Consider the following 23,470-nt stretch of genomic DNA (forward strand, 5'->3'; position numbering starts at 1 on the left):
CATGTCTTAATCTTTGCTATTGGATGCTGCAACCTGGCCTGACCCAGTCAACCCCCAGTACCATCCCAGTTCTCACTGGTGAGTGCTATAGCTTGGCCTTGCCCAGTCCACTCCCATCCCTGACTCATGCAAAAAAGCAGATGTGATGGCCTAGTTCGGTATGCTCCATATTCCACTCTGGTTCCTGCACTTGCTAGTGAGCTAAGGCTGGCCTGGCCCTGCCTGGTCCACCCCCTTCCAAAACCACCCCACACGTGTGGACAGGTGGAGCTACCCTGCTCAGTCTGACCAACACCCTGACTTTCGAGTAAAAGAAATAATTGTTTTTGTTTTTATTTTTTTAAACAAGCACTCTTGTTTTGAGTGTGCTAGTTTTGGAGGTACTCCAACTCACTTGAGAGACAGAGAGAGGCTTTTAGCCCTTAGTGCAGGCAAAAGGTTTTATTAGGGGATAGAGTCTGACAGACCATCCCCTCATGGGAGATGGCCCAGGACCACTTCTACATGGCATAGTGACCATATCACCATAGTGGCCGCCTAGAGTATACAGCATTAGGCTTTTATACACTTAGGTGTGGGGGATGGGAGAAGACAGCAGCTCCTCAGGTGTGTCCATTTGTATGATGTGTAGCATGGGTTCCTATCATGGTGGACTGAGACAAAGTCTGGTTGGTTCCTGTAGGGTGTTCTAGGCATTCCTGATAAGGCCAGGCTGATCCCTGCAGGGGATTCCAGACTTTTCTAGATGGGGGATGTTGGGCTTGGGATGTGGGCAGGTGTCCAACGTAACAACCATCCTGGACTTACTCTCACCCTGCCTTAGGCTAGCATCCAGAACTGCCTAGTCTAACAGAGTGGAGAACAGATAGAAGTAGGAAGGAGACTGTATGTGACACATGCCTCTCTCTGTTCAGCACAGCTCATGTCCCCTCAGGAGCATCAGGTGGGGCAGATGAAGGAGAGGAGAAGATCCACCTCATTGCGCACGATGAGCTTTCCTGGATGGATGCTGTCTGGCAGTGCCAGGCTAGAGGTCATTTCCCAAGCATCTACGAAGGCCACACGGAGGCCAGCGAAGGCAGCACGCAGGAGCCGGTTCACCTGGAGGGTGAACCAGTCACTGCCATACACGGACTTGTAACCAGTGTTGGCCAGTTTGATGACCACAAGGGTGTGGGGCTCCCGGGTGAGGAGGGCCATCACGGCCTCCCGGATCCCAGCCAGGCGTTGCACAAAGATGGTTGGAGGGAAGGTGGTGAAGTGAGCCCCCAGACCCAGCACCACCACGGTGTGGGGACCCCCAGCCAGGCCCCTGAGCTCTTGGGCCACGGAGTGCAGGGAGGCCACGGGTGTGCGTTGGGAGCGTAGGGGCCAGCTGTGAGCCCGCCAGTGTAGCACGATGCCGCGGGCAGTGTCCACCAGCATCAGGGGTCCTACCTGATAGGTGGCATGCAGATCCACGGGCTTGAGGGCTGTTGGGAGGATGGGAGAGAGGGGTAAGGGTCAATGTAAAGCTGTCCTTTCCTTGTTTGACAATATGAAGAATCTGGCATCCCTCTCCTCTTGGCACACAGGTGTCTGGGCTCCCAGTTCTGCCCTCCCTAACCTGCACTCTTGCAGTGACCTCAGTCTTCACCTGCCTGGCTCCTGGAACATTCGTGGCATTGCTTTCCCTTGGAAAACCCTCCCCTTCCCTAGCACTGGATTGTCACCCTTGACCAACCATCTGCTCCCTGAGATCAGCAATGTGGATTCCTTTATTGGCTTCCTTCAGCCACCTCTACATAAAGACCCCAAGCTAGAAACTTGGAGTTGTCCAGTTTATGTCCTTGCACCACAGTAGCCATTCTAGGAGGCCACTGTCACCTGAGATCCAGTTTTCTTTCCTTTTTTTTTTTTTCAATAACGTGCCCAATGGCCACTGGGTGCACTTGCATGAAAAGACCGTTTCTCATAGAGTGGGCACTGGGGAGAATGGCCAGCCCATGGGCAGTGTAAGAACTGCTAGGTTATTTAGTCTATCCCTATTGAGGCAACCGCAGGCAAGACTTGAAAAATTACTGAATGTATAGCAGGCCAGTTTTTAAGTTGATTCTGTATAGTCCATGAATCAGCAATAAATACTTAAATGACCCTTAGCAAAAAAAAAAAAAAAAGCTTTCCCAGTCCTGTCATGGAGGGAGGGGTTGCACTCAGGCTAATCCTCCTGCGAGGCTGGAGGCTTCCATCCTTTGAGCAGGAGAGTGGCCGACATCCACTTGGGCAGGTGTTTCAGACAACTTCTGTAAGCACACCCTCAGCCTGTTTGCCTATTTGTGCCAAGAAGGCTATTTTCTGCTTGTAGGTAGGAAGGCAGAGCAGCCATATGGTTGGGGGGTTTCCCCTCCATTAGACTCATAACTGCCCCTGCGCCCACGGGCCTGCCTTGCTGAAGTGGGGGGAGGAGCATTAGAGGAGAGTGCTGAACACTCATGTTCACTCTTTTTCATCCTTGGCTCTTGGTGTTACCTCCTTCCCTATTAAAGCATGTCCTTAAGACCACACTTCCTTAGGTCATGGAATTTGTTCCAGCCCCTGATGCAGGAATGACAAAGACAACAGCTAGGCATGTTGGTGTAAAACTCTTAACCTGTGTTAGCTTTGGTTTCCAAGGGAATCAATACTGAAACTCTGAGGGATCTCGTTTCCAGCCCCAGCACCAGGTCTTCAAATGCCTCCTCATCCATGGCGTTCCCCCTTAGTGCAGTCTGAAGGGCTCTTACCAGAATGCTGTCCTGTTCCCTGGCCCCTACCGCATTCCCTCCCCCATCCACTCCTCACCCTTATGATCTCCCTTTAAAGTTCATCTCATGGTTGCATGGAGTTATCCCATTTCCGCCATTGCTTCTAGAATAAGCCAGCCAGGATTGTCGATTCCTGCTGCACATTTCTGTGTGACTCCCCCCGCCACCCCAACCCCCTCAATGTGTCTCCACCTCACAGGTTGACTCCCCTGTTGTGAAACTCTGCTTCAGAACATTCAGTTCTATGGCTGACGTCTGTTCTACATGAAGTTCACTGCTTGGGATGCTCATGTTCCATGTCACAGTGACCGATTTAATTCCCAGCTCCTCTGCTTCCGATCTAGCTTCCTGGGAGGCAGCAGGTGATCGTTGAAATACGTGCATCCCTTTCACCTGCATGGGAGGTTCACATGGAGTTCCTAGTTCCTGGCTTCAAATGTCATAGGCATTTGGGGAATGAACCAACGGATGGACGTGCTCTGTCTCTCACTGTCTTTCTTTCTCTGTATCTCCCTCTCCCTTTTAAGTAGTATGAAAATAAAATTTAAACACTTCTAAAAAACATAGCACAATGACAATAAAATTCAAGTCTCCCTCATGTCACAAGAGAAACCTCCCCAAACTGGTTTCTCCATTTTTATTATTATTAGTATTGAAACGACTTATTTATTTGAAAGGCGGAGTTACAGAGAGAAGAGAGCTCTTCCATCCACTGAATCACTCCCCACATGGTTGCAGTGGCCGCTGGTGGGCCAGGCTGAAGCCTGGGGCCAAGAACTCCATCCAGGTCTCTCACGTGGATGCAGAGCCCCAAGTACTTGGCCCATCTTCCACTAGTTTGTCAGGAGTGGAGCAGCCAAAACTTCAACTCATATATGATGCCAGCATTGCAGACAGCGGCTTAACCACTATACCAGCCTCTCTTTACAACTTTTCTTTTTTTTTTTTTTTTTTAATCTATGGATTTCTATTGGAAAGGCAGATCGGATTTGTAGAGAAAAGAAAAGACAGAGAGAAAGAACCTTCATCCACTGGTTCACTCCCCAAATGGTCATTACAGCTGAAGCTGAGCCAATCCAAAGCCAGGAGCCAGGAGCCTCTTCCAGGTGTCCCACGCAGGTTCAGGATACCAAGGCTATGGGATTTCCCAGCTCATAAGCAGGGAACTGGATGGGAACTGGAACAGCTGGGACATGAGCCTGCATCCACATGGGATCCCAGCACTTGCAAGGGAAGGATTTAACCATTAAGCCATTGTGCTGGGTCCTCTTTCTATGACTTTTAATTTTTTTTCTCCACTACAATTTAAAAGTGTTGATTGTGTTTCTCTAGAACCCACCAGGCCACCAGCAAATCCTGTTTTACCCATGGTTACTTATGCATCTGCTGTCCCATAATGCTTCTTCTAGGCATCTGTTCCCCAACCCAGGACACGGGACTTCTGTCCCATGGATGTGGTTATTTGATTCCTCATGGGCCCAGTTCTCCTGGTATTCTATTAGGTGTCCTGTCCTCTTCCCTCATGGACACTCACAGGACACGGTGTCACGCAGATACTCCCACCACTGCCGAAGCGTGGAGTCCCCCATCATGTGGACAATGCGGCTGGTCAGGCAGCCCAGGATGCTGTCCTCCGTGGGGAAGGAACGGCCTGAGCAGGCCAGTGAGTGCCATACGTTTCGGTGGTAGAAGCCAGAGGGCTTTGGGACCAGGATCCCGGGCTGGCACGGTTTCTGGGGGGATAGGACTATAAATAAAAACCAGCAATGAGTACAGAAAGGAGCAAGAGCTAGGGCACAGTCCAGGCACTGGTGTTCCTGCAAGCCCCATGCCACTTACCCAGATTCCTGTTGCCCTCCTTGGCCACCCAGATTGGAAGAATGCCCTGCGGAAGGACCTTGTCTGTCACATTCCTGAGAAGAAACCAGTGGGCAAGAGGAGTGTCCTTAATGGACATGCATGAGGGGGAAGCATCCTGGGCTCAGGCAGAAATGTGGGGGGAGGGATTGGGGAATTTGTGGAGGAGGAAGAGCAAGTGTCCAAGGCAAGGGCTCTTGTTTTGGCATTAAACTCCTGGAAGACTTTGTGGGAGCAGGCAGGGGTCCAGGTCCCTTGTGCTGTGGTCTTGGGTGTTCCCTACAAAACTCAGGTTGAAATTTTTAATGTTTATTCATTTTTTATTTGAAACACACACACAGGGATGCCTACTCTGTCCCCTCCTTTGTATTTGCAAATTTCCCCTGCTATGTGTCATCTTCTAATATCCTATATCTTTTAATTGTGGTTATGGTCAGGGTTGGGAGCAGGCTAGACCAGGTTGGGTTGCAACATCCATTGGCACATGTATGAGCTGGGTCTGGGAGTGGGCCAGGAAGGATCAATTTAGAGCACACACTGGCATGAGTGAGAGCCAGGGCAGAGTGCAGGCCAGGCTAAGTTGGATCACAATACCCACCAGTTCATATGAGGGGTAGGGGTGGGCTGGGCTAGGCTGTTGCACCCACTGGCAAGAGTTGGGACTGGGAGCAGGTCAGGCTAAGCCAGGCTATAGCACCTGCTGGTGAATGCCACGACTAAGATGGGCCATTTCAGATTGGGCCACAGCACCTGCTGGCAGCACATGCAAGACCTAGGGCTGGGAGCAGGCCTGGTAGGGGAACTTTGGGAACTCCCTTGCTGGGCTGCTGCTTCCATTGGTGAGTGAGAGAGCTGGGATTAGGAATGAACCAGTCTGGGGGGTAGAACAGGCTGGCCTATGCTGTATGCACGGGCACCAGAATGAATGCGGGCCAGCCGAACTAGGCTGTAGCACCAGCTGGCAGTGCTAAGACTGGGTGTGAATCATGTCAGGCTGGACTTCAGTATCCCCTGACAGATGCAAGATCTGGGGCTGGGAACATTCCTGGCAGGGGAACAGTGGGCACTCTCCTGTTAGGCTGTATCTCCCGCTGGTGAACACAGGAACCAGGGGCTGGAGCATGCTAGGTTGGACAAGATGGTGACACCTGTTGGCATACATGGGGGCTGGGTCTGGGGGCGGGTCAGGATGTGCTAAGCCGCAGCACCTATGGGTGTGCATGTGGCTAGGCCGGGTTAGGCCACAGCAGAAGCTTGTGCTTGCAAAAACTGGGACTGGAGGCAGGCTTGGGGGGATTTTTGGGAGTTGCCCTGACTAGACCATGGCACCTACTGGTATGTATGAGGACCAGGTCTGTGACGGGCTGGCTGGGCTGCATCCACTGGTATTTGCAATGGCTGGTGCAAGTGACTGGCCACCCCCTGCACTGGTTGGCTCAATTCTGAGGTCACCCCAGGCATGGTTTCTTGGGGGACTCCCTGACTGGACTGCTGGTCTCAGACCCTGGCCAAAGGAAGAATCATAGGATGTGTGATCCGACCTTGGTGTTCATGTGTCAGGACTGGACCTCCTCAGTTGCTGATAATTTGTGCAGTGGACAGCATGTCCATATGCCCAGTGGGGACATGATGGCCAGCTCATCTAGGCCAGTAGGAGAATCAACTGCTTTATCAGAGGATGAAAAGCAGAACAGGTCGGACAATTCTCCTGGCCAAATTTTGTCACGTGTTTCTGGGTCTGTGGATGCACTAAGGTGGATGCTGGCAACCAGTAGACCATGGAAAGATTTTATCAACCCTGGAGCAATGAAACTGATGTCTCAGTGCTATCACAACCACTCAAGTAACAACACTGTGGGAACACTGTTCCCCACAACAGGGTCTCTAGGGCATCATGAAAGGCCTGTCCCCCATCCCAAAGTGCTGATGTAGTTTGACAGCCAGGAGCAACCCTCTCCCTTTCCTGTCTTGCGGACACAGGAAAAAAAAAAAAAAAAAGACTGAAACATTTGTCCCACCCACTTACTCAATACTTGACCCTTCCCACCCTAATCAGAGGGACCACATGGGCATACATCCCTCATAACTATGTGAACAATACTAAAAGTAAAATTAAAAAAATAAATTTAATGAAATACCTTAAACATTTATGATTATGTTTCTGTTCCTTTCTTTTGGATTTTCACCTGTTTGTTTACTGCTCTGTTTCCAGGGCCCAGAGCAGGAGTCTGCAGAAGAAGCGCTCAGTGTGCACCCCCAAAAAAGGACAGACCAACTACACAGGTAATGACCTGGGTGAATGAGGAATTTACTCAAGCAGAGGAGGTTGTAAGAGGGCAGTCCTGCAAACTGCCAAGATGCCCAAACATGAGCTGCACTGAGTATCAGGGCCTGGTACCTTTAGACATAATGGACAGCAGGTCCAGCTGGAGGGGCCTGTCCTCTCAGTGGGCCCAGAACCACACACGGTTAGATCACTGGACCCTATGTGGTGGCCAATAAAAAGGGTTCCTGATAGTCAAGGCGGGGTCGGGCCACCTAGTCCCTCTCTGTCTCCTAGCTGCTGGGCCTCTGTCCAGCACCGTGGACAGCACCAGCGCAGGAAGGGGGCATGTCCAACAGCAGGTCACACAGTAATGAAAAGTGAAACAGCCAACACAGCTCCTCCATACTGCCCTCCTTCTAAGTGCTTTGGGGTGCATTAGCCTGTGTGTTCCTTACACCAGTTCTATGATGAAGATACTCTTGTTATTCACATTTAGAAACAAAGTTAAGTAACTTGGCCTGAGGCATCAGGAGTGAGATAAACAGGACCTGGTGGAGCAGGGTCTCAGCCCAGACCACTCTCCTTTCCCCCTGCTGTGCCTCCCCAAGCAGCTCCCAGGATGACTCACAGATGTACTTTCTGACCAAAGCAGAAAGGATGCTTAGTTCTCTCTTTTCACTTTCGTAGATGTTTATTTGTTTATTACTTGAAAGAATGTCAGGGAGAGCTTTTTCTCTGCTTATCTGTTCACGCCTGAAATGACCACATTTACTAGGGCTGGATGAGGCTGAAGCCAGGATCTTGGAAACCCATCTGGGTCTCCCACACAGGCGACAGAGACCTAAGCACTTGAGCCACCATTGGTTGCTTCCCAGGGTGCGGTAAAGGAAGCCAACTCAGAAGCAGAGTGGCCAGGGTGAGGGCCAGGTACTTGGGTGTGAGAGCAGGAATCCACACTCCAGACTAACCCACTCTGAGACCCTCAACTCCCGTGCCTGGTTTTCCTCTTCTGACCAAGGAGAGCATACACATTGGACTAGAAAGACCAGGTGTTTCCTAAGTTCTAAGGAGTGAATGCTGTTGGGTATGTTCCAGATAACTGCACAGAACCCCCTGGGGAATGAATGTCCCACAGCTGTTTGTTTGGGGACACCGTGTGTGTCTACAGCTAGGTTCTGCTCAGTGCATCAGCCTGGCCAGCCTCCTCTACTCCCTGCAGCAGCCACTTTCACTGCCCACTCTCTCTCTCCTGAGTGCACTGCCTCTCCAAAAGGGGTGTCCCTTCTCTAGCTTTCCTCTTCGCCCCAAACCCGAACATCTTCTGGTTACCTATTTTTGCTATCTTCTCCGTGTTGAGAAGCCTTCCTTCCTGAACACCAGCTGCCCTGCTCTCCCACCTGAAAAAAAGACGCCCCACTCATCCCTGAGCTCACCTCCACCGCCCCTGCCCTGCCTCAACCTTCAGCAATCTCCTGCTGCCCCAGAGCTTGGTGTGAGCCGGTCGGTGTTCACACCTTCACTCCAACCTCTGTCCACTTGGAAGGCTGGCTTCCCCGAGACCAGACACCTCCCAGGGTTCATTTCCTGGGCATCTCTCCCATCTTGCTCACCTGGGTCACCACCACCCTCTCTATTCCCTGACCCGCTGTGTGTTGTCAGCTTGCAAATTCTTCCTTGCACTGGCCCTGAGAAAGCCAGAGAGGACTGGGATACTTTTTCCTACAGATCCTTGATTCTCCTTCAAGCCTCAGCTAGACTGTCCCCTGTCTTGCCCATCCTTCTCTGTACTTCAGTGAAGCTCTCATCACCCCATATGTTGAGGAAAAACCATGAGGTTCCCCCACCCCTCCATCACTGGGCAGGGTTGCTCCACCCTTATCTGTAAGGACTCAACCCTCAGCAGTGTGAAACCCAGCAGAGTCAGAGCCTGGAAAATATGCCAGCAGATGAATGATAAGGGTAGGAGTTCCAGCAACACAAGCATTGAGGCCAGGATCAGGAGCTGGGGGAGGCTCCCCCGGTGACAGTGGGCTGCTTACCGCGCCATCAGAGCATCTTCATGCAGCGTGGTCACATTCCAGTAATCTCCAGATGAGTGTCCTACCAGTGAGTTGCAGGGCAGGGTAGGAGGCTGAGCACAGAACCAGAGCTCACCCGAGACTTCATCCTTGTAGCGACAGGCGTGTATTTCCTCCCCAACCAGCACGGGGTTCACGTTGCAGGTCACGTTTTCTTCGTAACCTTTGGGCCCTCGGAAATAGCCCCTGAAATCAACCGTGGCCCAGTAGTCTCTCCAGATTCTCCGCAAGACCCCAACTGCCTCGCTGGAGTGGATCAACCGCACGCGTACCAATGCCTGCCCCTCCCAAAACAGGGGGAAGGACAGTAGGTAGGTGCCATTCTCAAAGTCCTGCACATCCCCAGGGACCCCCGTGTTTAAGATGGAACCCAACAGTTGTGCCCGAAACAGGTCCCCACCATGGGTCTTGGGCCTGCCCCGGTGGTCCCTGGCCACGAGGATGGCCTTCAGGTAGGTTCCGAGGGCATAGCTAGCCTGGGCTGGACCGCTGAGGTAGTAGGTGGAGGTCTGGGGGCTTGTGGAAGCCAGAAGGTCTCCCCCATCTCCTGGGGTTGGAGGCCAGTACAGAAGTTGGGTCAGATTTGCCAGTCCCTGTGAGAGGGGTTTTTTGGACTTGTTCACAGGACGGGGTGCTGGGAGCTGTGGGAGGCTTCTCTCGGGCCAGGAAACCCTGAAGTACAAGATCTGTGGGTAGAGAAAGGAACCACAGGTCAGTGGGTCATGACCTTGCATTTTCCTGTCCCACATCAGACTGTATCAGACCTAAAGTCACCACCAACACTCTTCAGTGCCTTCTCAGGTCTGTAGATTTTGCTCAACACCCTTTATCTCCTGGTCTTCCAACCTGCACATCCTCCTGCCACCACCAGGGGGCGGACTAGACTAGGCGTCACTGCAACCTCCAGTCTTCAGCTCTGCCTTGAACCTGCAAATCCAGACAATTCCTCTTGCCCTTCCCAAGTTTGAACTACCCAGCCCTGCAGAACATGGAGTCTGTTCACACACAGAGAATGGAGCCAGAGGCCTTCCCATGGGAAGAGCCTATTAAAATTGGCCATGCCAGACCAGAATGGGCAGAGCTACAATACCTGTTGACCTCATATGAGCTGGACCAGGGAAAAACCAGACTGGGTTGACTGTTCCTACTGGTGAAAGCATAAGTCACAGTGGGCCTGGGTTGCTGGGCTATGCCACAGCATCAGCTGGCAGATGCTGGCACAGGGAGCTAATTCTATCAAGCCAAATTGCAGAACCACCTAGAAAGTATATGATCTGCGAGGGGGCCCAGTAGGGAAACAGTGGACACCTCCCTTTTGGGCTGCTACTCTGTCTGGTGAGCATGAGAACCAGGACTGGGGCAGGCATGGATAGACAGAGAGTGGCACCAAATCAGCAGGTGTGTGGGCTGGACAGAGTGGCTGGTTGGGTTGAACTAGGTTTCAAGGCCCATTGACATGTATGAGAGCTGAATGGGATGTGGGACAGGCTGGACCAGTCTGTTATGCATACTGGCAAACACAGGAACCAGGGCAGGGGGTGGGCCTGGTGGAGGTTAGTGCAGGTCACTCTGACTAGGCTGCAGCTCCCACTGGTATACGCAAAGGTCAAGTGTGTGATGGGTAGGATCAGGCTGGGCTCCAACACCCATTGGTTTGTATAGAAGACAAGACTGGAGGCAGAAATGACCAAGCAATTGCAACCACCAGCATATGCGTAAGCTGACTGGGGCGGCATTCTGTGCCGGACCCTGTACTGGTAAGCACACACAAGAATCTGGTCTGGGATCACTTCAGATGAAGATTCTTTGGGGATCACCCAAATTGAACTGCTGGACTCAGAAACCCTACCAGGAAGAGAATTGCAGGTTCCATGGTCTGACCATGGAGTCCATGTGTCAAAGCTGAGCCTCCTCAGTGGCTCAGATGGAGCAGTGAACAGTATATCCAGGTGCACAGGGAGGATATGGTAGGACATTGGAGCTTGCATAGGACACCTGGTACCACAACAGAGGACAGAACAAATTGATCAACTACCCCAGCCAAGTGTTGGCAGTGAAAATCTGGGCAAGTGGAAACGCTAAGGTGGACTATGTCAGCCAGTGGATTCTGAAGAGATTTCATTGTGCTTGGAATGGCGAGATTGACAACAATTCAGAACAACTGAACTATCAAAACCACTTGAGCAGTGCCCTTGGAGCATGCCTCACACTGGGGACCCTGAGATGGTTGGGAGGGTGGGTGTGACTTCTGCCTTGATACAGGAAGGAAAAAGGAGAATGTGGAAACAATGGTTTTACGTTTTACCCACTTTCCTGTAGCCCTTGACCCTTTTGGCCCTAATTAATTATGTAAAGATCATCAAAACAAAAAAAGAAAGAAAATTGCCCATGCAGGTGTCCTGGAAATTCGCTACAAAGACAGATAGCACCCAGAGGGGCAGGAAAAAAAGGAAAAGCCTTGCTGACTCCCTGTTAAAAGGGAGGGCTGACAAAGGCATGGGGCTGTGTCTCCTGCTCTCTGTAGCTTGCTAGAAAAGCCCAGACTTCAGGAAGGCACAGATGGCCACCGGCATAACATCCACAAACACTCAGTCATTCCTTCTAGGGACAGACACGGATCCAGTCATGTGGCTCCACAGTAGAATCTGGTGCTTCAAGGAAAAAGGAGACCCTTACACCTTAGTTATTAGTTGAGGGCATGGGAAGTGTGACCAGTCACCAGGATAAGTGAGGAACTCCTCCCTGGGGTTGGACTTGGGGAGCAGGCAGCAGGGAACATGAAATGAGACGCCTGAGCTGAGTCATGAAGGACAAGGGCAGATGACACAGGAGGAGAAATCTTGATGGAGAGAGCAGAACACACCAAGATGGAAAGTCGAGGATGCACAACATACTTTGCTATCCAATTCTTAGAGCAAAAACATCCCATCAGAGGATCAGGCAGTGACTTCCTAGTTGTCACCCAATGGCACAGGAAGTACCACACAAATCAAGACTTCATGCAAATTATGAAATTTGGGTGTGGGCACTATGGCACAGCAGTGAAGTCACTGCTTCGGATGCCCACATCCCATATCAGAACACCTGGTTTGGGGTTGGCATTGTGGCATAGCAGATAGAGCTGCTGCCTGTGATGCGGGCATCCCATATAGGCACCGGTTTGAGTCCTAGCTGCCCCACTGCCCATCCAGCTCCCTGACAATGTGCCTAGGAAAGCAGCGGAGAATGGTCCAACTGCTTGGGCCTCTGTCACCCACACAGCAGACCCAGATGGAGTTCCTGGCTCCTGGTTTCAGCCTGGCCCAGTGCTGGATGTTGCAGCCATTTGTGGGTGGTGGTGGTAGTAGTGGTGAATTGTAGATAGAAGATATCTCTCTCTGTAACTCTTTCAAATAAATACAGTAGGAAAAAGAAATAAGAAAGTAACTGGTATGAGCAATATAGGTGGGTAAGTAGGAGGAGGAATACTCACCAAAATTGCAACGACTGAGCCCACCACCATCCTCTTGTGCAAGTTGGAGCCTCTGACAGGAAGGTCTGTGGGAGCCTGGGCTCGTTTGTTGGACATCTGGCATGTGGTCAGGCCCTAGGTAGAAAATTTTTAAGGAAAAGATCCACCCAAGAGTTGTGGATCAGCAGTGGCAGTTTCTGCCATTTCCAATCGTACGAGCAGATTATTTAAAGCAATACTCAGCTTTGATTGGTAAAAGACACCTAACTCCTACCTGGGCTCCTCAGATCAGGGTCTTCCTGAGGGTTCCCCTGACTTGAGCTCTGGCCTTTTGTTGTTGTTGTTGTTTGTTTTGTTTTAATAACAGAGAAACAGATTCCTTGGTAACAAGACACAGAGCTTAGCCCAAGACTGTAGCCGCTGAGCGCTTCTGTTCGTCCAGCCCACTCCAAGCAGCAAGGGCTTGAATGGTGGAGGATAGCGAAGTGAGTCACGGAGCCGCTGGCTTCAGCATCTGCCTGTGGTGCCTCTACCTGGCTGTTGTCTTTCTTTTTCTTCTCAGCACACGTCCTTCATTGCTTTATGAGTTAAAGCACTAAAGTTTGCTTTCATAAGGGGAATACCAAAAAGGAAGTGTTACCAAGAAAGCATTCCTGGATTCCTGGAAGTTAGAATACTCACTCGACTGTGTTTTCCAGCACAGCATGTTAAAAATAAAAACTAAACTCCAGGTCTGGGAGAAACCTGTCAGTTATTGGGAGCCAGGGGTGTGTCATGGCTGTATTTGAAAGTCAACTGAAACTAAAACTTAATGAAAGAGAAAGGGTTGGACTAGAGAAACACTTTTGTACAAGGAGAGGACAAAGCAGTACACAGATGTGTCCGATTGGTAAAATCTGACCACTATGGGTACAAGAGGCAGAACGTGTGACAGGAAGGCGGATCTGGGTTCAGAAAAGCCCCATTGTGGCTACATTAGACAGTTTTTTTGACTATGAGAAAATTCAAAGATAAGAGACTGATGTAACTCACTCTGGAGGTTCATGAGCATGGCACCCACCTCAGCTCAGTTCTCATAGGTGATATCACAATGGCAGGAGAATAAATGCAAGTGAGAGGCCACATCACAAGGAGCCAAAGAAAGCAGTGTAGGGGACCAGCGAGGTAGCCTAGGGACTAAATCCTTGCCTTGCATCCACAGGGATCCCATATGGGTGCTGGTTTGTGTCCTGGCTGCTCCATTTACCATCCAGCTCCTTGCTTTTGACCTGGGAGAGCAGCAGAGGATGGTCCAAAGCCTTAAGACCCTGTGCACATGTGGGAGACCCAGAAGAAACTCCTGGCTCCTGGCTTCAAATCGACTCAACCCTGGCCATTGTGGCCACTTCAGGAGTGAACCAGCAAATGGGAGATCTTTTTCTCTCCTTCTCTTGTCAGTATATCTGCCTTTCCAATTAAAATATATATATATATTTTGAAGAGAAATTATAATGAAATAGGAAACAAATACACAATAGAGAGAATTAAGTGTAAAGTTGGTGTATTTCAAAGAATAACAGGACCTGGCGCAATAATCTAGCAGCTAAAGTCCTTGCCTTATATGAGCTGGGATCCCATATGGGTGGCCCTGGTCTTAATCCCTACAACCCCACTTTCCATCCAGCTCCCTGCTTGTGGCCTGGGAAAGCAGTAGAGGATGGCCCAAAGCCTTGGGACCCTGCACCCATGTGGGAGACCCAGACGTTCCTGGTTCCTAGCTTTGGATTGGCTAAGTACCCGCCATTGAAGCCACTTGGGGAGTGAACGATCAGAGGGAAGATCTTGCTCTCTGTCTCTCCTCCTTTCTGTATATCTGCCTTTCCAACAAAAATAAACATAATTTTTAAAAAAAATAGCCATGCCATCAATAGTGACTTTTAGATTTGACATAATCCCTATCAAAATTTCCAATGTATGTTTTTACCGAAATAGAAAAAAAAAGTCTCAAAATTCAGCTTGACCCACAAAAAACCTTTATAGCCCAGGCGACGTGGACAAACAACGAAACCAAAACATACAGGATGTGGAGAAATTGAAATCCTATACTCTGTTGTAGGTACTGTAAAATGAAACAACCAATGCAAAGCTTAGTATGGGAGACTCTCAGGAACTTAAAAATGTGGGGCTGGCTTTGTGGTACAGCAAGTTAACCCGCCTTTTGTGACACTGGCATCCCATGTGATGCTAGTTCAAACCCGCTTCTGATCAAACTCTCTACTAATACAACTGGGAAAGCAGCAGAAGATGGCCCAAATACTCAGTCCCTGCACCTGCATGACACACCTGGATGGAGTTCCAAGGCGGCTTCGGTCTGGCCCAGCCCTGGCCATTGCAGCCATTTGGGGAGCAGATGGGAGAGCTTTCTCTGTGTGTCTCCCTCTTTCTCAAGCTCTGCCTTTCAAAAAAAGGGGACTCTAAAGGTGGTGTTATGCAGGGAGTTAAGGCACCACCTGGGACTTCTGCAACTCATCAAAGTGCCAGTTTGAGCTCCTCCCTGCTGTTCTGTTTTCATTTCTAGCTTTATGCTAAAGCACAGCTTTGGGAGCAACAGATAACGGCTCCACGGCTTGGGCTCCCATCACCCAGATGGGAAAGATAGAGTTCCTGGTTCCACTGGTTCACTCCTCTAATGCCCACAACAGGTGGGGCTGGACCAGGTCAAAGCCCAGAGTTCAGAACTCCATCTGGGTCTCCCACATGGTTAGCAGGAGCTCATGTGTGTGGGGCATCATCCACCACCTCCCAGGGTATGCATTAGTAGGAAGCTGAATAGAAAATGGAGATGGGACTTGAATTCAGGCATCGGATACAGGATATGGCATCTCAAGTGGCAGCTTAACCCTTACACCACAATTCCTGTCCATCGTTTCTTCTTTTTGTTGAAGATTTATTTATTTTGGAGTCTGGCACGAGAGGCTAGTGGCTAAAGGCCTCACCTGGCATGCGCGGGGATCCCATATGGGCGCTGGTTTGTGTCCAGGCTGCTCCACTTCCCTTCCAGCTCCCTGCATGTGGCCTGAGAAAACAGTAGAGAATGGCTCAAAGTCTTGGGACCCTGCATCCATGTGGGAGGCTTGGAGGAAGCTCCTGGCTTCTGGCTTCAGATCAGCTTGGCTCTGCCCATTGTGCCCACTTGGGGAGTGAACCAGTGGATGGAAGATCTTTCTCTCTGTATCTCCTTCTCTTTGACTTTCCAATGAAATAAATCTTTTTTAAAAAGAGATTTATTTATTTTTGTTGAAAGGCAAATTTTACACAGAAGGGGAGATACAGGTTCACTGGTTCACTCCCCAAATGACTGGTGGTTCACTCCCCAAATGACCACAACAGCTAGAGCTGGGCTGTTCAGGAGCCAGGAGTTTCTTACAGGTCTTTCATGTGGATTAGGGGGCTAAGGCCTTGGTCTGTCCTCTAATACTTTCCCAAGCCATAGCAAGCAGCTGGATCAGAAGTGGATCAGCTGGAACTCTAATTAGCATGTATATGGAATGCTGAAGCTGCAGGTAGAGAATTACCCTGCTACACTACTAAGCCAACCCCTTCCCCACCCCATCTCTTCCTCCTCTTTTTTCTCTTCCCCCTTCTCCTTCTCTTCCTCTTTCTTCTCCTTTTTAAGATTTAAAAATTTTATTTTCATTGGAAAGGCAGATCCGCAAAGAGAGAGATACAGAGAGAAAGATCCTCCGTCTACCACCCACTGGTTCACTCCCTAAGTGGTCACAACAGCTGGAGCTGAGCCAATCTGAAGCTCCGAACTAGGAACTTCTTCCTGGTCTCCCACATGGGTATAGGATCCCAAGGCCCTGGGCCATCCTCTGCTGCTTTTCCAGGCAACAAGCAGGGCGCTGGATGGAAGGTGGAGCAGCTAAAATCCAAACTGGTGCCCATACAGGATCCCAGCACACACAAGGTGAGGATTTAGCCACTCAGACATTGTGCCCAGACCCCTAATCTCTTCTTGAAGCACAAGGAACTTGGTCCTCAGTTAACATCACATCCCTTACCCCTGTTTAACAGCCAGAAATTTAACCTGAGTCCTGTACTTACATCTTAATGCTGCATAGACTTCCTTATAGTTGAAAGGCTCCCGACACTGCTCTTGTAAATCACCATCCCACACTGTTAGCCACCTGCCTCCAACATTGTTACCACATTATGTTTATTCAGCCTTTTATCAAGCCCAAGGCAAATAATCTTAACTTGGACAGAGCCAGAAAGGGCACAGAACAGTTTCTTCCCTGGTTTCATAAAATAGCTGCCACCTGCCCACACTCTTAGTTTTTCCTCTCCAATCCTTCCTTCTCAGAGCTTAACCCCTTGGAACTAACAGAAGACCCAGGAGTTTAGACCATCACCTCTTAGAAATTCCCAGCACCCTACCACTTTGTTGTTGTTGCTGTCTGCTGCTGTGGTAGGTTGCCTTGGCCACCCAGGGCAGATGTGGTCAGCTAGGGCAGACCGTTAGAAGCGTCCGTCTGTCTAAATGATGTTCACGGCAGAGTCAGAGTAACATCAGAACTCCGGACTCCGAAAGAATGATGGCAAAACCGTATCGAGAGCAGCTTGCTTGGCGGGTAGATGAACAGATCATGGCCATAATAAACCTGAACTCACTGTTGGATTTCTGGAGGTAATCATTGTACAGGATTCCCCAGCCAGCTCTAGATCCAAGATCACCCATGCTTCAGGCTGGGATTAATGGAGGCAAAATGTGAAATTAAAATCTCAGTGACTGGGTCAACAACTACCTCCAAACACCACAGCCCTCTCCTTTCTGGCTCAGTCCCTGGGAAGCCAGTGGTGGCTACAGAGCCATAGGGTTATGGATGGACCTTTTGGTGTAGCACTGACCACCAAGATCCTTTGAGCAGTCCTGGCTACTAACTTCTGCTGCTGTCCACTCAGTGTCCTAGGCTAAAAGTATCCTGCATCTTGTAAAAGAACAAAGCACCCATCCTGTGCCTCCCCATTCTCCTGGAGGTTGCCAGTGTTCATAGTCACCCTTTTACACAGTTATCCTTCTGGAGTTCTCGGCAGGTTGTTAAACTACTGACTGCTTGCTCTCCACTCTGAATCCTGGTTTCTGCAGCTGCTGGCGTCTCCCTGACTATTCAGACCTAGCCTCGTACCATGCCTTACCCCAATCTGTTGTTCATAATCACTGTCCTGCTCGGTAAGCCCCGTGTCTATTCCTTCCTCAAAGTCAAGCTCCCCGTCTTATTCCCACTTCCATATTCCAGACAGCCTCAAGAACACAATTTTGTTCATTTGCCGAGAACACAATTTTAATCCAGTCTGCTTTGCTTAATAAACCTGAAACTGTCCCTGTATCCAATTCTCCTGTTCATATTTCCATTCTGAAGCCTACACCTGCTCACCTCATGCCTGGACACCTCTGAGCTCGGTTTTCTTCTTAGTTTTCTTCCTGTTCTCTCCTTCCTCCAGAAAGTCCCTAAAGTCTTGTTTATAGTTTTCATAGTAACCCGCAAGGGAATGTTCTATAGGGGTTTTTAAAGGCTATCAGGGTACGGCATATCCAAACATGTGGGTGCTGTGGCCAATCAGACACCCAGAAAGAACTTAAATGTGGAGTAATAGGAAAGAAAAGGAAGCAAAAAAATAAATCTGTTAAAAAAATTGTGTGGGGGGGTCCAGCATGATAGCCTAGTGGCTAAACCTTGCCGTGCATGCGCTGGGATCCCATATTGCCGCTGGTTTGTGTCCTGGCTGTTCCACTGCCCATCCAGCTCTCTGCTTGTGGCTTGGGAAAGCAGTAGAGGATGGCTCTGAGCCTTGGGACCCTGCACCTACGCGGGAGACCTGGAAGAGGTTCCTGGCTTCAGATTGGCTCGGCTCTGGCCATTGTGCCAACTTGGGGAGTGAACAATCAGACAGAAGATTTTTCTCTCTGTCTCTCCTTTTCTCTTTAAGTCTGCCTTTACAATAAAAATACATAAATCTTTTTTTTTTTTTAATGTGGAAGAAGTACAGCTACCAAAAGAAAAAAAGTGGGGGGCCAAGAAACCACACTTCTTAGAATAAATTTAGAGACTGGAAAAACTGCAGCAGAAGGAACAAGGCAAGAGTTCAATCACTGTAGAATGTTCCATTACAAATCCTCAAATAATAACCACCCCCTCCCACTCACCAGAAAACCTTTTCTATTGGAGTTTGCACAACAAAGACAAGGCCTGGGGAAAGGGTTGAGTGTGTCTCCTTTCTGGAAAGAAAAGCTGGACTTGAGCACATGAAGGGAACGTGCAGGGATGGCTGACTGAGTGCTTGCCTTAAAACTGAAAAAAAAGGGGCTCGGCAGCGTGGCCTAGTGGCTGGGGTCCTCGCCTTGATCCCATATGGCCGCTGGTTCTAGTCCCGGCGGCTCTACTTCCTCTCTGTCTCTCCTCCTCTCAGTATGTCTGACTTTGTAATAAAAATAAAATAAATCTTAAAAAAAAAAAAAAAAAAACTGAAAAAAAAAAATTTAAAGTCTGAACTTTCATTGCCTTCTATGGAGCTGTCAACACTAAGGGGAGAAGTTGGGCCCAAGCTGCTAGCAGGAGTCCTGTGGCTCTAGGAAACAGGTAAGAGATTGAATGGAAGGAGTTTATTTAGGAACCAGCTTTGTGGCATGGCAGCATCTCAAACCAGCATGTCCATTTGAATTCCGGCCGTTCCATTTCCAATCTAGCCCCTCGCTGGGAAAACGGCAGTAGAGGATCCAGGTCCTCCACGTGGGAGACCTGGCTGGAGCTCCTGACTCCTGGCTTCAGCCTGGCCCACTCCTGGTTGTTGCAGCCATTTGGGGAGTGAACCAGAACGTGGAATATTTCTCTCTCTCTTTCTCTCTTTCCACCTCTCTCTCTCATCCTGTTGCTCTTTCAAGCCACAATAACAACAACTACAAAAGTGAGTTTGCTTAGGAAAACATTACTTCTCTTCTAGTTTCTTTTTTTTTTTTTTTTTTTTTTTTTATATATAATCCATTTTATTGTATTGTTGTTGACAATCTTTACATAGTTAACTATAGTTGAAGGAAAATCAAGAAAGAGAAAGGAAAAAAAAAAAAAGGTTCAGGGGGATAGGGAGGTGGGCAACGCTATTATGTCCATATTGTTTCCATCATGTATCTGAGGTAAAAGGGGGTATTGAGGGAGAAGCCCCACCCGGTTTCCCGCCCACCCCAAGTCCCATATGTGGGGCATGCTCTGAGATATGTGCTCAAGTGGAGTTAATAGTTCTCCAGTTATGAGTCACTGCCAGTTTCGCTCGATGAGGTGGTCCACTGATTGATATGGTCCATCATGAAGTCTCCATTTGTCCCATATTTCGCTGCCAACATGTAGCTGAGATGAATGATTGTCCTATTCTGTCTTCTGTCTTTTCTTGGTTAGAATTCTGAGTCCAGCAGTTCAAGTGGGGAGATCTCCAAAGATACTTTGATGTATTCCCAGACCAGATTCTTGTATGTTCTAGCAAGCACAGGGCCCGGCACAGTCCATCACCCTGATCAGCTGGTGGTTGCAATTGCTGTGTTGGTTCTGTTTTCAGTCCCGAGTTGCACTGGAACCAATGGGTGTTGCAGTCCAGTCTGGTTCGGCCCTTACATCAACCAGTGGGAGCTGCAGCCTAGTCGGGGCGACCCACAATAACCCCCACCAAGCCTGCCCCCTACCCTGGTTTGCCAATTTGTGTAGCAGAAGACCAGTCTGTCCCCCATCCCATTTGGCTCTGGTACTTGTCAATGGGTATTAAAGCTTAGTTCTATCTAATCGACTCAACCATCCAGCCCTCACAGATGTTGTTGAGTGCCTCTGTCTAGCCATCCCAGCCCCCGTCCTAGTTTTCATGCCCTCCCACGGGAATAGTGACCCAAGAAGGGGGAACCCACTTTTTCCCTCCCAGGTCTCTCTGTCCCGGTTTATGCACTCTTTAGGTGGTCCTGTGATTTGACTCGACAGAATTAGTCCCCAGTGCCAGCTTCTGCCAGCTGATGCTGTGGCCCTGATCTTGTCCACATGCAGCGCACAGGTGTTGTAGCCTTGCTTAGTCGTGTCTGTCTCTATCCCAGCCAACACTCTCCAGTGGGAGTGGTTGTCCAGCGAGGGGACCAGCCCCTTAACCCCCCCGCCAGCTCTGCCCCTCCCTTCCTGGATCTCACGTGTGCTGGATGGGTGTTGCATTCATATCCAGTACAGGCAACCACGCCCTGGCATTCCAGAATGTGTACTGGTTTTGTCGCAACCAAACCCGGCCCATTCCACACTCTGTTCTGGTGATCGGATTTGCCAGAGGATGACATGAACTGATTCAGCCTGGCCTGCTCCTGACCCATGCTGAATGCATGCCAGTGGGAAACTTTCCATGGCCTATTCTGGGCTGTTTCCAATCATGCTTCTCGCGCTTACCTGCAGGGACTGTGTCCTGCCAGAGGAGTTGCCCAGGCTCCTCCATCAGAACCCCTCCCAATGCCAGATTTTGCGCTTGCCAGGGGGTTCTTGAGCCAACCCTACTCAGTTCACCTCCTGTCCTAGCAGGAACAGTGGCTTTTCCTGGCTGGCTTTCACCCCATTCTGACTCTTGTTGTTGGATGTTTCAGCCCAGCCATGGCTCGTCCATACCCACATACAGTTCACACATGGCTCAGAAGGGGATTGAGACCCAGCCTAGTCAGTCCCACATCTACCCTGTTTCTCCATAACACCAGATGGTGCTGGGATCTGAACCGGCCTGGTGCATCCAACCCCAGCCCACACTAGTGCCTCGGGTGACTGCAACTGTTTCCTAGATAGAACGCAGCCCCCATTCCAGCACATACACCCCTTGGTGGGAACCTCATCCCAGCTGTGGCTTCCCAGATTGGGACCGTTCCTAGCTGTAAATCACGCACCTGCACGTGGTTGCTCCGAGGACCATTAGGTGCCAGCCTGCTACACAAGCCGGAGCTTATCTTTTACTTGATAGGTGTTCAAAGCTCAGCATTATTAAGGGATTGGAAGTTCTTCAAAGGAAGAGTTACTGGCATTGGGAATCTTTAGGATTGACTCAGATCCCAGAAACAGTGGGGTCACTCTAGAGCTATCTCAGCAGCGATTCAGATGTCCAATACCCCAGAGCTCCCCGGCCGGGCGGCCAGCCCTGGCCCAGCCCGCCATGAGCCATGGGCACATGGCGGACTGGGTTCGGGATCCGAGCTAGACGTCCTCTCCCGCAGCCCTCGGCTCGCCTCTGGCAGCCGGAAGTTAAATCCTGCAGGCCCGAGGTTGCGCCCCCTCCCCAATCCCGTTCACCCACCACCCAATGAGGGTGTTGGGTGGGTCCCGGACATGCCCAGTCACGGAGGCCTCCCCCCTCGGCGTACTCACCCCAGAAGGAAGCAGGCCGCACCCAGGCATGTCCGGGCCCAGCCCGCCATGAGCCATGGGCACATGGCGGACTGGGTTCGGGATCCGAGCTAGACGTCCTCTCCCGCAGCCCTCGGCTCGCCTCTGGCAGCCGGAAGTTAAATCCTGCAGGCCCGAGGTTGCGCCCCTCCCCAATCCCGTTCACCCACCACCCAATGAGGGTGTTGGGTGGGTCCCGGACATGCCCAGTCACGGAGGCCTCCCCCCTCGGCGTACTCACCCCAGAAGGAAGCAGGCCGCACCCAGGCATGTCCGGGCCCAGCCCGCCATGAGCCATGGGCACATGGCGGACTGGGTTCGGGATCCGAGCTAGACGTCCTCTCCCGCAGCCCTCGGCTCGCCTCTGGCAGCCGGAAGTTAAATCCTGCAGGCCCGAGGTTGCGCCCCTCCCCAATCCCGTTCACCCACCACCCAATGAGGGTGTTGGGTGGGTCCCGGACATGCCCAGTCACGGAGGCCTCCCCCCTCGGCGTACTCACCCCAGAAGGAAGCAGGCCGCACCCAGGCATGTCCGGGCCCAGCCCGCCATGAGCCATGGGCACATGGCGGACTGGGTTCGGGATCCGAGCTAGACGTCCTCTCCCGCAGCCCTCCTCTTCTAGTTTCAACATACATCAGACTAATTGTTGGATTAGAAAACAGTGATCAATTTGTTACCGGCAAGCTGGAACAGCAGTCAGTTCTTGTCTTCCTGAAGGAAAGAAGTCATGCGAGAGGCAGAAATTGGCAGTAGGCACAGTGGAGGATAGATCTGAAGGTCAAGGCAGGCAGTGTGGTACGAGGCTTTAACAGGCCGGGGATAATTTTCTTCATGCCTTTTTTCCCTCTTCTCCCTGTCCTGAAAAGCTACCGGCAAGAAGTTCCCCCAGGGGGCAAAGTTCCTGAAGCAAGACTTTCTAGTTGTTTTTCCACAGATGTTGAGTTATTTTCAAAATTACCTAGGCTCCTCACCCCGCCCTACCCTACCTTCCAGATCTGTTTCTTCTGATTGCATGCAAGAGCTCACGTTTTTTATTTCTCTCTTTCTGACTGGTTCTCCTACAAGAAGAAGTAGCTCCTAATCTTAGGTAACGTGGGTGGTGTGTCTTCTATGGCTTTTTCCTACTGGCATCAGGGCATTAGATCTGATTGTAGGTGTTCTCTTGCTGTCTGTCCCAAGAAAACGTTTGTCCCACGAAAACGTTTGTCCCACACAGTCTAAAGGGCTGGCTGTTCTAACCCAATTAGATGAGCTTTAGACCCTACCTGATGACTGTCTGGAGCTACATGGCCTATACCGTGCTAGCGACTAAATGGAAAAGACCATGAAAGACCCATAGTCCAAAAAAGAAACTAGTAAGAGTGGAAGCTGCAGGGCCCAGGAAGTGTGACAGTCAGGATCTCCATGGCCAAACAGTGGAATCAAGAGTCTCAGCCCTATTTGGGGCTGGGCTTGGAGTTGCTTGGTCTTGTCCAAGAAATGTTGAAAATGATGTTGCACCTTCCCAGTCTATTGGATCCCCAAAACAGCCAGCATTCTTCTGGGAGCATGGTGCAGGTGCCCCTCGGGGCATGGAAGGATGCTCGCAGTCAAAGAGTTCATCCAACTCTGAAGG

The 23,470-nt window shown here is 50.4% G+C and overlaps 1 protein-coding gene and 1 long non-coding RNA gene across 3 annotated transcripts in view; one reads left to right on the plus strand and one right to left on the minus strand.

Annotated features, from left to right (window-relative positions):
- Positions 1–886: 886 nt before the first annotated feature.
- LOC101523202 (NXPE family member 3-like) lies at positions 887–22,777 on the minus strand. Of its 2 annotated transcripts, XM_058680699.1 has the most exons (7): positions 22,533–22,777; positions 13,496–13,703; positions 12,457–12,570; positions 8,946–9,670; positions 4,623–4,696; positions 4,318–4,530; positions 887–1,472 (listed from the first exon to the last, which is right to left on the minus strand). In XM_058680699.1, the coding sequence occupies exons 3-7, from the start codon at positions 12,550–12,552 to the stop codon at positions 940–942; spliced, it is 1,641 nt and encodes a 546-aa protein (XP_058536682.1). In that variant the 5' UTR covers positions 12,553–12,570; positions 13,496–13,703; positions 22,533–22,777; the 3' UTR covers positions 887–939. The 2 variants fall into 2 exon arrangements, with proteins under 2 accessions (XP_058536682.1, XP_058536681.1); XM_058680698.1 differs by lacking the exon at positions 13,496–13,703.
- The window catches only part of LOC131483213 (uncharacterized), a 35,809-nt gene continuing 31,282 nt past the window's right edge, over positions 18,944–23,470 (plus strand). Inside the window, exon 1 of the long non-coding RNA XR_009247573.1 lies at positions 18,944–19,055. This is a non-coding gene — a long non-coding RNA (uncharacterized LOC131483213). The remainder of the gene's footprint in view (positions 19,056–23,470) is intronic.

Source organism: Ochotona princeps, chromosome 24 (assembly GCF_030435755.1).
Source record: "Ochotona princeps isolate mOchPri1 chromosome 24, mOchPri1.hap1, whole genome shotgun sequence".
In the NCBI taxonomy this organism is placed as follows: domain Eukaryota; kingdom Metazoa; phylum Chordata; class Mammalia; order Lagomorpha; family Ochotonidae; genus Ochotona; species Ochotona princeps.